This window comes from Carassius auratus, chromosome 1 (assembly GCF_003368295.1).
Source record: "Carassius auratus strain Wakin chromosome 1, ASM336829v1, whole genome shotgun sequence".
NCBI lineage: Eukaryota > Metazoa > Chordata > Actinopteri > Cypriniformes > Cyprinidae > Carassius > Carassius auratus.
Window position 1 is genome coordinate 33,446,446 of NC_039243.1, and position 14,731 is coordinate 33,461,176.

The 14,731-nt window shown below is 37.6% G+C and overlaps 1 protein-coding gene across 1 annotated transcript in view; it reads right to left on the minus strand.

Annotated features, from left to right (window-relative positions):
• Positions 1–14,731, minus strand: part of LOC113108419 (lipopolysaccharide-responsive and beige-like anchor protein) — a 146,360-nt gene that overhangs the window by 22,192 nt on the left and 109,437 nt on the right. Inside the window, exons 40-46 of the mRNA XM_026271549.1 lie at positions 11,574–11,691; positions 11,331–11,433; positions 10,338–10,453; positions 10,118–10,230; positions 5,376–5,516; positions 4,304–4,423; positions 2,659–2,811 (exon numbers count right to left, since the gene is read on the minus strand). Of these exons, the coding sequence (XP_026127334.1) occupies positions 2,659–2,811; positions 4,304–4,423; positions 5,376–5,516; positions 10,118–10,230; positions 10,338–10,453; positions 11,331–11,433; positions 11,574–11,691 (864 nt within the window). The remainder of the gene's footprint in view (positions 1–2,658; positions 2,812–4,303; positions 4,424–5,375; positions 5,517–10,117; positions 10,231–10,337; positions 10,454–11,330; positions 11,434–11,573; positions 11,692–14,731) is intronic.

Here is a 14,731-nt window from a genome sequence, read left to right on the forward strand (position 1 = left end):
GATGGGATCGAGTTCTTAACCTCTCCCTCGACCCTGTGATAAAACAACGAGTGCTGCTGATGTGAGTGTGCGTGACATCAGAAAGGGAGGGAACGAGAAATGTGTTTTTTCAGCAGGGGGCTGATTAAAATACATCACTTAATCCAACACACATCCTTAAACGTATGTATTTACAATGCTCATGAATCCTGCTCTGTGTGAGCACCTTTTAGCACAACAGGACTCTGGCAGAAGACGGAGAAGTGATGTAGCAATTAAAACAGTGAATTTGGGAAACCTTTTGAAAACATGCATTTTTTTTCCTGTTTGGAGGTATAAAAATAAGGTGCACTGTGTGTTTCAGTTTGTTGCATAAGTTGATGAGCCAGCACTCTTGGATCGATACTGACATCATGCAAAATTAAAAAAAAAAAAAAAATTATCTATATAGATATTTTTTTTTCTTTTTCTTTTTTTTTCTTCCTATTAGCAGACACCAAAAATTTCACATAATTCTAAATTACTACTTAGTGGTGCCACCAATAGGCCTGTCCCGATAGTCGATAAATCAACTAATCACACGATAATAAAAAAAAAAAATGAGCTCGCTAATATTTTTTTCCATTTTTATTTAAATAATGTAGTATGTCATGATGTGGGGTTAGTCTGGAGTGCAGAGAAAACACTCAAACATGAAACGTGCATGAACCAATGACTACACATAAGCCAGTTTAGTGAATAAATGAGTGAATTAAATAACGAATGAAATATATCACTACATTTTTGGGTTTGTTTGTTTTAGTTTATTTAATTTACATTAATGGATTGCATTCATGGCACTTCTAAAAGGCTGAAAAAAAGTAATTAAAAAGCCTTGTAAAACGGTTTTGGAAAAAATGAATTACATATATTTCTAACATTTATATCTGGTCTGTTCTCATCTCATAATTAGACAACAGCCTGTTCAGAACAGTAAATGCAATTAAAAATGTATTTGTTTTTTCCCCCCAAATACAATACAGGTCATCAGTTTTTGAAACCTTTTAAGACACTTGGTACAGCAAGTTATTATTAAGGTTCTTATGTTCAAAGAGATTATTCTGCTCTTTTGAGGATACACAGAAGCTGTGAACACATGGTGAGTTCTGTAATGTCTGCAAGCACGCATTTAGCATGACTGGTGCAGATTGCAATTTAATTAGCTGTTAATCATCTATAGAACATAAATGACCATGTGTGTGCATCACGCTGTTTTCTGGCCATTAGTGACAGATGAGCTGAAGAGTGTAGCAGGCCATTAGCTCTAGTGTCCTCATTACAGATTGTAGAAGAGTAGAACAGCTGACATCCCTAAATGCCAGCTATAAGTCATCAGCAGTGCTCATGCCCACTTTACACACACACACACACACACACACACACACAAAGAGACAGGGCACATTTAAGAGATCCGAGAAGTGATTTAATTATATTAAGATGTTGGAGAAAGTTACTTTTAAAAGTAATGCAGTACAAAATGACAATTTAAAAGGAACAGCTCACAGGACAAATTAAAATGATTTTTAACCCTTTAGGCCCTGAAGGCATTTTTACACCTCTTGAAGGGTGTTGTTTTTTCTGAGTGACATACACAAAAATAATGACTTGTAATTCATAATTATTTTCTAAAGAAGTCAAAAGGTATTTATCGTTTGATAGGAAACCTTCTGTATTTTTAGGAAAAGGAAAGTCTTCACGTTTGTAAAATCTCATGCAGAAGGGACATTTTTACATATGTCTTATTTGATATTCTTTATCTCAGGAAAAAAATATGGTAGGGGAAATGATTAAATGAAAAACGTGTTAGCTTTATGTGAATTAAACTTTATTTTGATAACATGACGTAATCAAAAGTTACAACATTTGGAACCAAGGTAGCATTTTTTCTTAGCCACTGAAAGTTTTGAAATAGGTGTTTTTCCATGCATTTCTGCACATACAAATCCAGAAGAGAAGCAAACTGAACAATCATTTGCTAATGCATAGAAGTCCCTCTCTTTTGGACACTGACAGCTCGCTTGAGGAAACAGATGCATGTTTTTACTCATTTGCACTTTTTTCTTAACCATAACTGCTCCCATGAGCCCTTGCGGTTCTTGGGTAGCACACACATTATTTCACCAAAATAATAATAATAAAGTGAGTAAGTGGTCCCCCCACAGCTGTCTCTCCAAAAACTGATTTGCTATTTTTCATGATGACAAAGCAATAAAATATCAAGACAATATCAGCTTAAAATATCCTAAAAATATGAAAGCAATCAATGCATCTGGGACTACTACTTTCCTATAGCATGTGCACACATCAAAGAGCAACCAGCAACAACACACACAGACTTAGTGAAAGTGTGTGAACGTCTGCGTGCATGTCAGAAGAGTTTGTGTGTGTGTGTGTGTGTGACGCAGAAAGAGATGATTAATAGGACAGTCCGACTGATATCAGAGATGTAATTATTAGCATAAAACAGGTCACAGTGTTAGCATACACACACACATTCACACGAATAGATACAAAGAGCCAGTCACGCTAACCAGAGCCACTCACAATCAGCACTTCAGCAATTTAATAAAGGAGATAAAGAAAGATGTGGAGAGAGAGAGAGGGAAAGAAAAGGGATGGAGACTCCGAGAGTGAACTTACGAGTCGGTTGATGCGAACGAACTCCTCAGGACTCTTGGCCCAGGGGGGCAGCTCCACATCTGACACCACCGTCCCATCATCCATCACTCCCAGGTTGTAGTTATTGGAGTTAACAAACATCTCAGGGAGGTAATAGAACTCAGGGATCAGCTCCTGTGAGAGAGACAGGAAAAAAGGCACATTTCACATTATTAACTAATGAAATAATTATATAAGGGCTGACAATCAATTTAAATATTCAATCTTAACTAATCTCAGGTTTTTTGGGGGGAGGGGGTACCTGATGTGTAAAACAAATGGGTTCCTTTTTAAAAGAAAGAAAACAAAATCATATGTATCTATGTATCTAAATGTACAAAATCAGCAGGGTTGCAGTTCAGGAGGAGCTATTATGTGCAATGGCCCTTGAGCAGAAATGGTCAGAGGGCAAAACCTGTGATCCAAAATCCTGTCCTGCTGTGGGTCAATAGAGAGGGGTGCCCCTGGGACCCGTCTTAAGTCCTCTCTGATTCCCCTGAGGGGAAACTTTCAGTGTCCGCACTGCTTTCAGCCTAGTGCTCGGGGGTCAGGGGATGGAGGTTAAAGGTCAGGCCAGAGTTTACCTGACTAGAGACAGACAGAATTAGAGTTGCTGTAGGCCATTATAGCTCTCTTTTGCCTGAACACAAAAACTGCTAAAGGCTTTTCACTCCTTGATAGAATGAGGGAGTTTCTCTAAACATTGGAGGGTCTTGCTGTGCTTTTTTTGTGTTTAAGAAAATGGGATAGCAGGATGACAAACTGATACATTATTACATTTGAAGGCACTTCTTTGCTTCTCATTTGCACCACTTTTTTGCAAGGTTAAGCATGTTTGAAATGTTCCACAGCTTCAAAGTCAAATAGACTGAAGGTGATTTCCAGGTTTTTAGTCAAGCCCTCCATTCGGTTTTGATGCATGCCAACCCTGATCCACAGCGGCATGTCTATGCAGAAATCAAACTGGGCTTTCAGTATTAAGTGTAAGCATGTGAGCCACATGTCTTATTACCAAATGAGCCCCTGAAAAATGCCAGCATGCAATGAGCGTGCTAACAAAATGTCTGTCTGTTGTAATTAATATTTCAAGAGGACTGGTCATTTGTTTAAGTCAATGCCGAACACTCAGAGGGTCTTTGAGGGGCTATGGAGCACGTTTCGGATTGCTGTCTGACTTTGGTTTGGGGCCGAACGACAAAAGGTTCAACTCGGGGTTAGGGCGTTGTGAAAGGTTTCACAAGAGAGAGTGTAAAGGAGGAAAGGTGGAAAGTTGGAAATCAAGATTAGTTTAAAGCTTTGATCAAGGACCCTTGACGCTTTCATGGTAGCATGACAAGGATTGGTTGTGACCGTACATACGCTAGAGCCAATGCCCTCACACCAAGTCCCAGTGAGCTCCGGTTACCAAGAGGAAGTCAACTCACTACAGAAACATCGAATCATGTAATAGCCTCCACATTTGTGAAAAACAAAATACCAGTGGAAGGTGAAAACCAAATCCAGGCCAGAGACGGACTGATGCTTGATTGAGAGGAATTAAGCACAAGTACAGCTTTGTGCATATGTATAAATATGGATGCATAACAATCAATTAAAAATAAGATGCATTTCTATTTCTGCGTGTCACCTTCACATCAGACGTGTCCCTCTGGCAGTTTCTCCAGGCTCTGGACACAGAGGAGAAAGTGCGATCTGCGTGGTCAAATTTCCCACCTTGGAAATTCAGGAAGAATGTCGTGAAAGGCTCCTGGGAATAAAAAAGATTGTGGAAAATAAGGAACTTCCACACACACACACACATTCATGCTAAAACAAGTATTAAAAAGTCATGTTAGGAGCTACAGGACAAATTCCAGTGAACAAAACTCGTGTATTTAATAACTACAAGTCTACTTTGATCAGACTTTAGCCTGCAATTAAAACTTCTTTCAATACTTGCAACCCGGTAAGTTTCTCTTATTTAGCATCGATGCCTGCTGTTCATAACAAAGCCTTATACAATATGATTCTAACTTGTTTGCACTAAATGACACATCCTCTTCCCCAAAAGAGGGACATGAATGCTTTAGAAACCTGTTATTAACCCCAGGCACACACTAAAGCCTTTACAAGTGCATTATTTGTTCTTTTCTAATCATGCTTAATCTTGTTTGTGCAGAATCAATAGATGGTTCTTTTGAAACAATACTTCCCTGATGAGAAGGATGCAATTAGAGTGAATAGCACACCATGAAAGAAAAATACCCTAATTACACAGTGGCTTTTGGGTGCTTGACTGAATTTAACACCTTCCTTTTCTCTGTCAAGAGCTTGTGTATCAAGAAGGTGCTGATTTGTGCTATGGTACATGAATTAGGGTGCTTGGTGAAGTGGATTTGGGATAAGCCTGATAATAATGGGATGGGATCAATAGAATGGGCCAACAGGGAATGGCTATGAAAGTGAAAAACTGAGATGGCCAGGAATGGGTTAGTGACCTCTAGCTTTCTCTCTCGGTGAGTAGAATATGTGAATACACTAAAAATTAAAAAATAAAGTTGAAAATAAACACACACCTAATTTAAATGTAAAGTCACTGCAAAACTATGCTTCATCAAAATACTGTTACATTCTGATGCTATAAAAATGTCTTAAAAACTGGTACTGGAGCGTTTTGGTGTTAATCACATCATGATTTGACACTTTTGTGTGCAACTTACAATCCTCAGTAGCCACATCTGAGTAAAGCTGGAGGTGGAATAGTGCGTGCCGTAGTGGAATTTGGGCACCTGCTCGTCTTCCCATGATTCAAAGCGTTCAGAGAAGAATGCAGCCCTCTTTGGGTTGAGTGCACCAATGGGCTGTAATGAGAAAAGACAACATCACTGGAATAAACAAAGCACAACTGTTCAAGAACCAAAGCAATAAATCATTAAGTTAGATCAGGGACCACAGGTGTTACATCTGGGAAAAGTAATAATTTATTAATGCTAATCATTTATTTAAATAATAATTTAGTGCAGCTAAACAGAATATTTTAAAGTTATTTTAAAGACCAGACACATTCAACATTCTGTTTTCTGTAGCTGTGACAAATAATAATAAAATCATTGTGTTTAGTTTGGGATCGGTAAGATTAAAAAAAAAAAAAAAAATGCACATCAAGCATCCATTTATTTGATCAGTAAAAACAGTAATATTGTGAAATATTATTGCAATTTAAAATATTGTTTTATATTTTAATACAATTTGTTCTTGCGATCAAAGATTTTTCACTATCATTACTCCAGTGTCACATGATTCTTCAGAAATCATTTTAATATATTTATTTTAGTCCACAAGAAACCATCAATGCTCAAAACTGTTTAATATCATGGAAAAGTGGTAATTTTTTTCCCGCTCAAGATTCGGTGAATGACAGATAAAAAGTTTCAAAGAACAGCATTTATTTGAAACATAAATCTTATAGCATGTCTTATAGTAAAAGCTTTTACCATCACTTTTGATCAATTTAATCAATCCTTGCTGAATAATATAATAAAAACAATACTACATTCATAATGGTGTTTAACAACAAACAAAAGTCAGCACACCATAGGCTCCAAATATGTCACACAATTTAATAATGGACTTCACACAAGGTTATATTTTGCGTCAAAAGGCACTCAATTTTGAGCATTTTTTTGCTGTTGATGTGCATGCTTTAGTTCGGTTTCTAATGGTGTTAAACATTAACAGCAAAAGGAAAGAAATGCATTGGTATTAATCAAACCATTGATTAGCTGCTTTAATTCTTCATTGATCTGAAGAAACCCAGTGTATGGAAGCAGGTCATCATTTACAGTTAATGCTCAGTTGTGTGTATTGTTATTCCTCTTGAACTAAAGCTTCCTGTCTGTCTCTCATACGGAGTATGATCAATAATAATTGAATGATGATTGATGAATGATATCAGAGCTGTGTAATAAAGGTTCCTCAGCTGCTTTTCTATTGATCACACTGGTGCAAGCACAATAAGGGTGATTGTATCTTTTAATATTCGGCTGTGTGTCCATGTGTGCATGCATTAATGTGAGATTTAACACCAAGGTGTGTGGGGCTCACCTAAAAATAGAGCTTAATTATATTCCACTATAATTGGGATTAAACTATGTCTTGGATTTAAAGAAGAGCTGTTTAATCAACATCTGGTTGTAAATCTCTAAAGCTTGTAGTATTGTCAGTGAAATGTTATAGACTTATGCTGAATGTGTTCTGTGTGTGTGTGTGTGTGTGTGTGTGTGTGTTAAACTGGAGTGTAGCCTTGGGCTGACAATGACACACAGTCTGCTCTCATAAGGCAACTACGGTGAGAACACACACTGAATTAAACATTGTGTGATTTAACTGATTGATTGCGGTAATAACAGGGCCCTCATTAAAGAAAGAAAAGGAAAGGCAGGATAAAAAACATATCTGTCATTGGCTCAAATAAATGATCTGCCCCAATGTTTTTAATTACACTGCAAATCTGAACAGACTGACAGAAGCTATCAGTATCAGCACAAATCCAAGGTTTCTGAGCTGGGAATTCATGAATTGCACCTAATAGCTTTTTTTTATTTGCACACAATTCATGAAGTATTGTCATGCCCAATTCATTCTGTGCTGGACACAATTTGCATTCAGCACTGTGATCTAGGCACATGAATTGCAGAAATTGTGCTTGACTAGACAGTGACTTTTTTTTTTTACCGTAAGTGGTGCATTGTGATATTTTACTAGGAGAGCTTACACACTAGCACACTATGAAGCATGCATTACAGAAGAAGTGAATGTGTGTCTAGGGCTCAGTTAAAAGGGTGTAAATGACGTGATGCAGGGCGAATCAATATGTCATTAAACACATCACAGTGAGAGAGGAGATACAGATCAATACATTTGGTTATCTTTGTTAATGTACACATATAATAACATGCTTTAGTAAGGATGCCTTTTATTTTAACTGTCACTGCAGTAGTACAGAATATCCCTATTATATATTACTAAAATCACAATATTACAATTAAAGTCAGCATGAAAATGGAAATTCACTGTGTTTCACAATTGATTCATCCATTCATTTTTTTTGAGATTGTAATTTTTAATCAAACAGTCATAGTTCGATCCTCCGGTTAAATGACAGATATTTGCTGACCTATTTTGGGTTCACTCAGTTGTGTCAGTTTTGTTGTTTCTGGCTGCACCAGATGTCACGAAGAGGTTAGAGTTTATGATAAGAAAGCCAGCCGGATCATAACGATCAGACGAAGCAACATAAATTCACGAAGCACATTCCTCTGTCCGTGTGTGACACGGCGTCTAAGGGTGTGTTAAAGGTCCCACATGACATGCTTCTATCAAAGCAGTGCTGGGATGTGTTATACACAGACGACAAGAGAGAACAGGAGGGGTTAAAGACAAAAAGAGAAAGACACACAGCTTCTACAAGATTCAGACGGTGTTGTCATGCTCCACCGCTCATGCAGCATGGATAAAGCAGTTGTAATAAAGATGGTTGAGATTTGCTGTTGTTGTCTGCAGAGCGAGGGCTCCCTAAGGCTTGAAAGCTTGACTGAACAGAAAGACAAGGAGAGAGAGAAGGAGGGATGGAAAGAGAGAAATAAAGGCGAGGATGATGCAGGATGGTGTACAGGACTGTTGTCTTTTAACTGAGTTGGCAGAAGCCACTGCAAAGAAACCGAACGGGCCTGAACAAGTTAATAAATAAATAAAGAGATATGCTGCAAGCTGTGTGTAAGAGTCTCTGTTTTTTTGTTTTTTTTGTTCAAGCATGTAGTGAATGTAAAATAACAGTGTTGCACTTGATGTCTTTGCTAAAAGCAGTGCAGATAGAGTAGATACAGATAGCATCATGCATATAAATCTGCACTGGAGAGCAATCTGTGAGCGATCTGAAGACAGTAGGGTTACTTCTACAACCTCATGATTCTTTTTGCACAGGAATTCATCTTCTATAATCTTTCAGTCCTTTGTTTTATTGCCTCTTAGAACTGATTTATGATGCCATTTTGGGTCAGAATGGACCCTCGCGTGATCATCTGAGCTCTAAAAGTAATCCTCTGTCCTCCCTCCATTGACCACCATTACATCAAACGGATGGTCATTTTTGAGGCAGTGAGTGGCAAGCTTTCACAAGCACTTTTCAAGTGAAGTTTAAGGGTGGAGGCGTTTTAAAACGCAACTTTTGTCATGCAACTCAATTACCCAAATGGTGCAAGGGTATTCTTTTGGAGGAATGGCCCTCAGCTCCCTGACATGAAATATTCATCAGGTCTAGACTGAGAAAGGAGCTCTTCAAGAAGGTTTTGAGATGGAAACATAAGAGTGAGACACATTTAAGTAAAATGGACAGAACAGATAGGACAGAATTTCAGAACTAACTATTTTGAATATATATCAGGTTTTGTAAATCAGTTTTTGTAATGTAAAAGTACTTTACTTTAAATAAATTAGATAGGATACAGATTGTCCTCATATCTTCAGATGTTCATTCATGGTTATTTCATGCTGTAACTACTATAAAAGCAGAGGAGACTGTAACTTTGTTTCATATCCCAAAAAAATAAAAATGACAACGCTCTTTGCACTTTATTGAATGGGAGGTGCGCTACAATGTTGCGTTCGTTATCTGACAGGCTAGACTAATCGATTCTTGGGATTTACGAATTAATATCGTTTCATAAAAATAAATATTTTTTACCCACCCCTAATGTTTTATATTTGAAATTATATAAACATTATATAATATTTTATCAATTGATGTAAAATGTTGAATAAATAATCTTTCCATTGATGTATGGTTTGTTATGATAGGCTGATGTACAACTATTAAAAAAAAATCTGGAATCTGGGGGTGGGGAAAAAATCGAAATATTAAGAAAATCATCTTTAAAGTTGTCTAAATGTTTTTACAATGCATATTACTAATCAAAAATTAAGTTTTTATATATTTATAATAGGAAATTTACAAACTATCTTCATGGAACATGATCTTTACGATGGTATTTTGGCTATTGCTACAAATATACCCCAGAGACTCAAGAAACATAAAGCCTGAGCACACACTGAACCCCTGGGATACACAAAAATAAAATGTAAACCTGGAAATGAAATTAAGAATTCAAATTAAGAATTTTTAAACACTATATGAATACAAAATATTTAAATGCTGCACTATTAAAAAAACTGCATGAAATGTATAAAGCGAGCGTCTGATAGACAAAGGTCTGGTGTTCCCAGCAGTGATCTGTGTGTTTAGCTCAAGGACTACTACACTCATTAATTAGCTCCTTAGGAAGTGAAGACGGGATGTAGGGGGCTTGAGAGGGGAGGACGAGAGACATGTCCTTCAGTCTCTGAAACTACAGGAGCTCGTTGAGGCTCAGACTGTTTGTGTGAGTGTATGTGGTCATGTGTTTACCTTGGACAGATCTCTGTAGTTGCTGGGTAGTGTGAGGTCGAGAGCTTCGCTGTCGTAGTTGGTGATCACCCAGGGGAACACAGGGTACTGGTTCAGATCGTTAAACGTACGACCTGAAACACAAGAAGTGTCGAGACTTCTCACACCTTTATTACCATTATCATGTTCATTATGGACACAACATTCAGCTTCATCCGTGGATTCAGCGTTCAGTTTTTACCAGAGATGGTGTTGAGGAACATGAGGTACTCGAAGTTGGAGATCTCTCGTCTTTGCCAGCGCTGGGTCACGTTGGAGGCCTTGTAGAGCTGTTTGGGACTGGCCAGAGATATCCGTCTGGCAGAAAAAGACAAACTAAAGTCAGTATCCTGAAAAGTTCAATGGACTTTCCCGCAAAACTCAAAAAACGTACGTATACGTACGTATCGCTGCAGTTTTCAATTGAGATTAACACTAGAAGCAGTAAAACCATTACTCCTTTTCACACAAAGTATGATTTACAGGGCCAGTTGTGATTAAGAAAGCCTAATTCTGCTCACAATTCCTTGCACAATATTATGTTGTTACTTTAAAACAATTGTAACATGCTGCGAGAATTGAAAACTGATACTTTTGAATGTTAGCGTCTAGGGGTGTAACGATTAACCGCAAGCTCGATTCAAATATGTCACAGGGGTAAGAGTTTATATGAATGCATTAGGGATGCACCGATACTGATACAACTCGCACACTTCTGTTGTTTGATCTTTGATGTTTACTTAGCACACGCATTTGGATTAAAACTAAATCATAAAAAAGATCATTTATAGGGGCATTCACTATAAATATCATTTATTTTCACGACTTCCTGGCAAAAGATAATCTCCTTCTGCAACAGTACAAATACATGCACGCGTTGCACGCTTTAAGCGCCACCTGCTGGCAGAGAGTGAATCTGTGTCTCGCTCAGCTCGCCTCCTGTTTGTTTCATGCTCATATTTATCATTTTATCTATTTATAAGTCACACACACATTAACACACACACAAACCAGCAGTGCTAGGCCAGAAACATGTTTTATGAAAGTGAATGCTTCTGCACAAGTGCAAGTGTCATTGAGATGAATGGAAATGCGAATGCATAGCTTTTTCTGCAACTGTTCTAGATTCCGAATAGGAGGGAAAAGGAGGGTTTACTTCTATAAATGAAAGGTGCACATGAGATAGAGAACATGCCTGGTCTGAGGAAGGCCGAAATTCGTGCCGACTCCAACTCTGGGGAGACAGTGCACCACCTTTTTCACTGTGGCTGCATCTGGGAAGTTGAACATGACTGCCGCTGTAAGGACAAAAGAACATTTAATCACACACTTCATGCATAATTTTTGTCGATCCGTTTTGCATTTTTCTTTACTTACTATTTTACCATTTTTAAAAGTAAATCAAAAAACTAAATTAAAATTTAAATTACTAGCTTACTTCTGTTGGCCATGAAGACCTCCAGCGCTGTATTCTGTAGCAGATAGCGGCGAGAGAAAACTGCCCTGATCTCGGAGAACTGCCATTTCCCATGCAGACCCTCTGTGTAGGCCACAATCTGTTCAGGAGAGACGAAGAGAAATGTAAAAACTGAGGGGATATGAGCGAGAAAGCAGCAGGGACGGCTTTAGTCCATTTATCACCCATAGCTCATGCCCAGGGTCTCAGAGCAGGATTAATGTGTATTATAGATCAGTCCTCGTGGAAAAGAGATGCTTTAAGTGCTAAAATGAGCCCCATTCAGACACACACTGAAGAGGCATAGCTCACTAAAAGGTAATCAGTACCAAGAGAACTGGACATCTGTGAATACTTGGCCTTCTAGTTGGTGTGAGAGCGAGAAACGATCCAAATAAAGTGCCACTGCTGCACAAACATCACATTTTTATTGTAAAAAAAAATTAAAAAAATGTTGAAAACAATTTTTCGGAAAATGCAAGAAATGCAGAAAAAGCAACAAATATTATATCTAGGGGTTGCATACAGAAAAGTTTTCTTAATAATTAATAATAATAATAATAATAATAGCTGCAAATTATTTGGGTAAGAGACACTGGAATCTCTAAAAGATATTTATATCAAATATATGTCAGATAAGAGGGAAAAAATGCAATGATAAATGCAATTGCAATTCTTTAAAAATTTAATTTTACAAATTATATAAAATAAAATCAATTCATTTAAACAAACAAATAAACCAATACATAAATAAATGCAACTAACAGTGATGGATAGTTAACACAAAAAAATATCCTTAAGAATTTGAAGGACAATACACTTATTTTTCACCGCTGATGAGAAACACTGCAATACTATGATGCAAATGTGTTTGTTCTTTGGTAGAAGCATCCAAATTAGGCTTCCGACGAATGCAGGTTTCCCTGATCCTGGAAAATAATGATGTTCTTGAGACAAACAGAGAAAGACGATTTCTTTTCCTCCATATTCTCGCTGTCTCCTCACATTTCTAGTTTAGCTTAATTACGGATTGGTTGTTAGGGCACAGAGGGGAAAGAAGCCTGCGCACCTGATCTGAGCGGCTCAGTTAATCAGACTAGTATCAACGCTGAGACGCACTCATTAATGAGAGACAGAGAGCAATGTCACTGCCACAGCTTCACTTCAAAGTCTCCAGAGTTCAATTAAATGTGGATTAAGGCTGTTCCGCCAGTCCGCTAACGGTGCCATACATGCCCAAGTGTATTCGAGGAACTTTATCTGAAGGATCTGTATGTTTGCATTGACTGGTAATGAAGTTAACCCCATGTAAGCAGCGTTAATTCTGCGAGAGACTCCCAGAGACTGTCATAGAGGATGCTTTTTAAAATAAAAAAATAGCAATTTCATTGGACTGCCTTTCATTAATCTTTTATTACAATGTGCTTTCATCATGGCATTGTTTCGACAACATTATGTAACGTCACCACATTATTTCTATCAAGAGCTTAATTGATTTTTAGAAAATATCTTGTCTTTAAAAAGGGGAGACGGAGCGCATCCCAAAGGGTTAAAAGATTTTTGTTCCGTCACATGATATTCAGAAACATTAACCACTGCAATGATGATCCAGACCTAGACTCTTTTAGTTTTTGTATATTTAAATGCAAAGAGCATTGACAAAAGGGACAGAACATGCAAAACCTGCTGTTTCTCAAAGAATTTGAAAAAGTAAAAGTTTCTTCAATGATAAAAGGATGAAGACATTTCTTCTGATTTAAAATACTTTTATTCTCTTTACAGATATAAACGATGCTTATTCCATTTGGTCAAATCTTGTTCCAAATTAAAGGTCCTTTCATTCATGCCAAAACACCTAAACAGAAAAAGCAGCTTAATTTCAAGGCCATCAAACTGAAAACAAAACAGTGAAGCTGAAATACACACACACACACACACACACCAGGGACCACCGCTCCAGAGCATGTGCTCCGTCTCTGACAGAACTGAATGAAATCTAATTGAAAATGCCCTCCCACCCAAAGCCAAAGTGGGGTTAGCAGGAGAGAGAAAAAAGCAAGAGATAGCAAGTGTGAGACAGAGAGAGAGTGAACTATCCGGCGCTCTCTCAGAAAGATAAATGAGTCTCTGAATAGCAGTCTCTGTCAGGCAAAGTGTGCTTGTGTTTGAGCCGTGATAAGAGCGTTCGCTGCCAGGAAACGGAAACAGCTCTCCTGCCGCTGGTTGATTTCCATCCTCACTAATAAACGAGTATTATACGGTGTACGTGTGAGAGACAGAGAGTGTGAGCGAGAGATGCTCTCAAGCGCTGGGTTTTAATGCGTCTGTGCATCTGCAGAGCAAAATGAGCTGATTGAAGTTCAATTTGTATACTGTTATTAAGTGTTTCCGCCTGGTTGAGTGTGTTAAAGATTGTGGATGGGACATTTATTATTACCTTTTGGTCAAATGAAGTGGCCTGGGCGATAAGGTGATAAAATTAATGAGGAGGAGGAAGTGGGTGATCCATCAACATCAACATTCAGAGCCAAGCGCACCAGAGACGCAATATCGGAAAACTTGATAGAATTCATGGGAATAAAAGAGAGGAGATATTAAAGAGGGAGAGAGTATCTAATGCATATGGCCTTGTGAATAAGAAGCTAGCATGTGTGCGCACATAGCATCAAGTCTACATTAGACATTAGAAAAATGATTAGAAAATCACTTCAATGTAATTCTATGAGAGACCAAGTGCAATGGTAATACGTAATATTTTCATGCTGTTTAATGATGCCTTCGAAAGTAAACAATTTTATCTCTAGTTTGTTGTTTAAAACATAAAAGATGATGAAACTCTCACTAGTAGCTAAAATACTTTTTTTTTGAGGTTGTGGGCAATTGTAACAATTGTTATATTGAATGTTTATAATATATAAAGTTAATTATTTTATGTTGAATACTGTTCTTGACTTATAAGAACAGCAAGTATCTTCTGCTCACAGACTCTGGATTTATTTGACCAAAAAAAAAAGTTAACTTGCTGAGAGAGAGAGAGAGAGAGAGAGAGAGAGAGAGAGAGAGCGAGAGAGAGAGGGGAAATCTTGTGTGGATTTAGAAAAATGTCAAGAGCTCTGGGGTTAATTGGAGGAGAAGTGAAT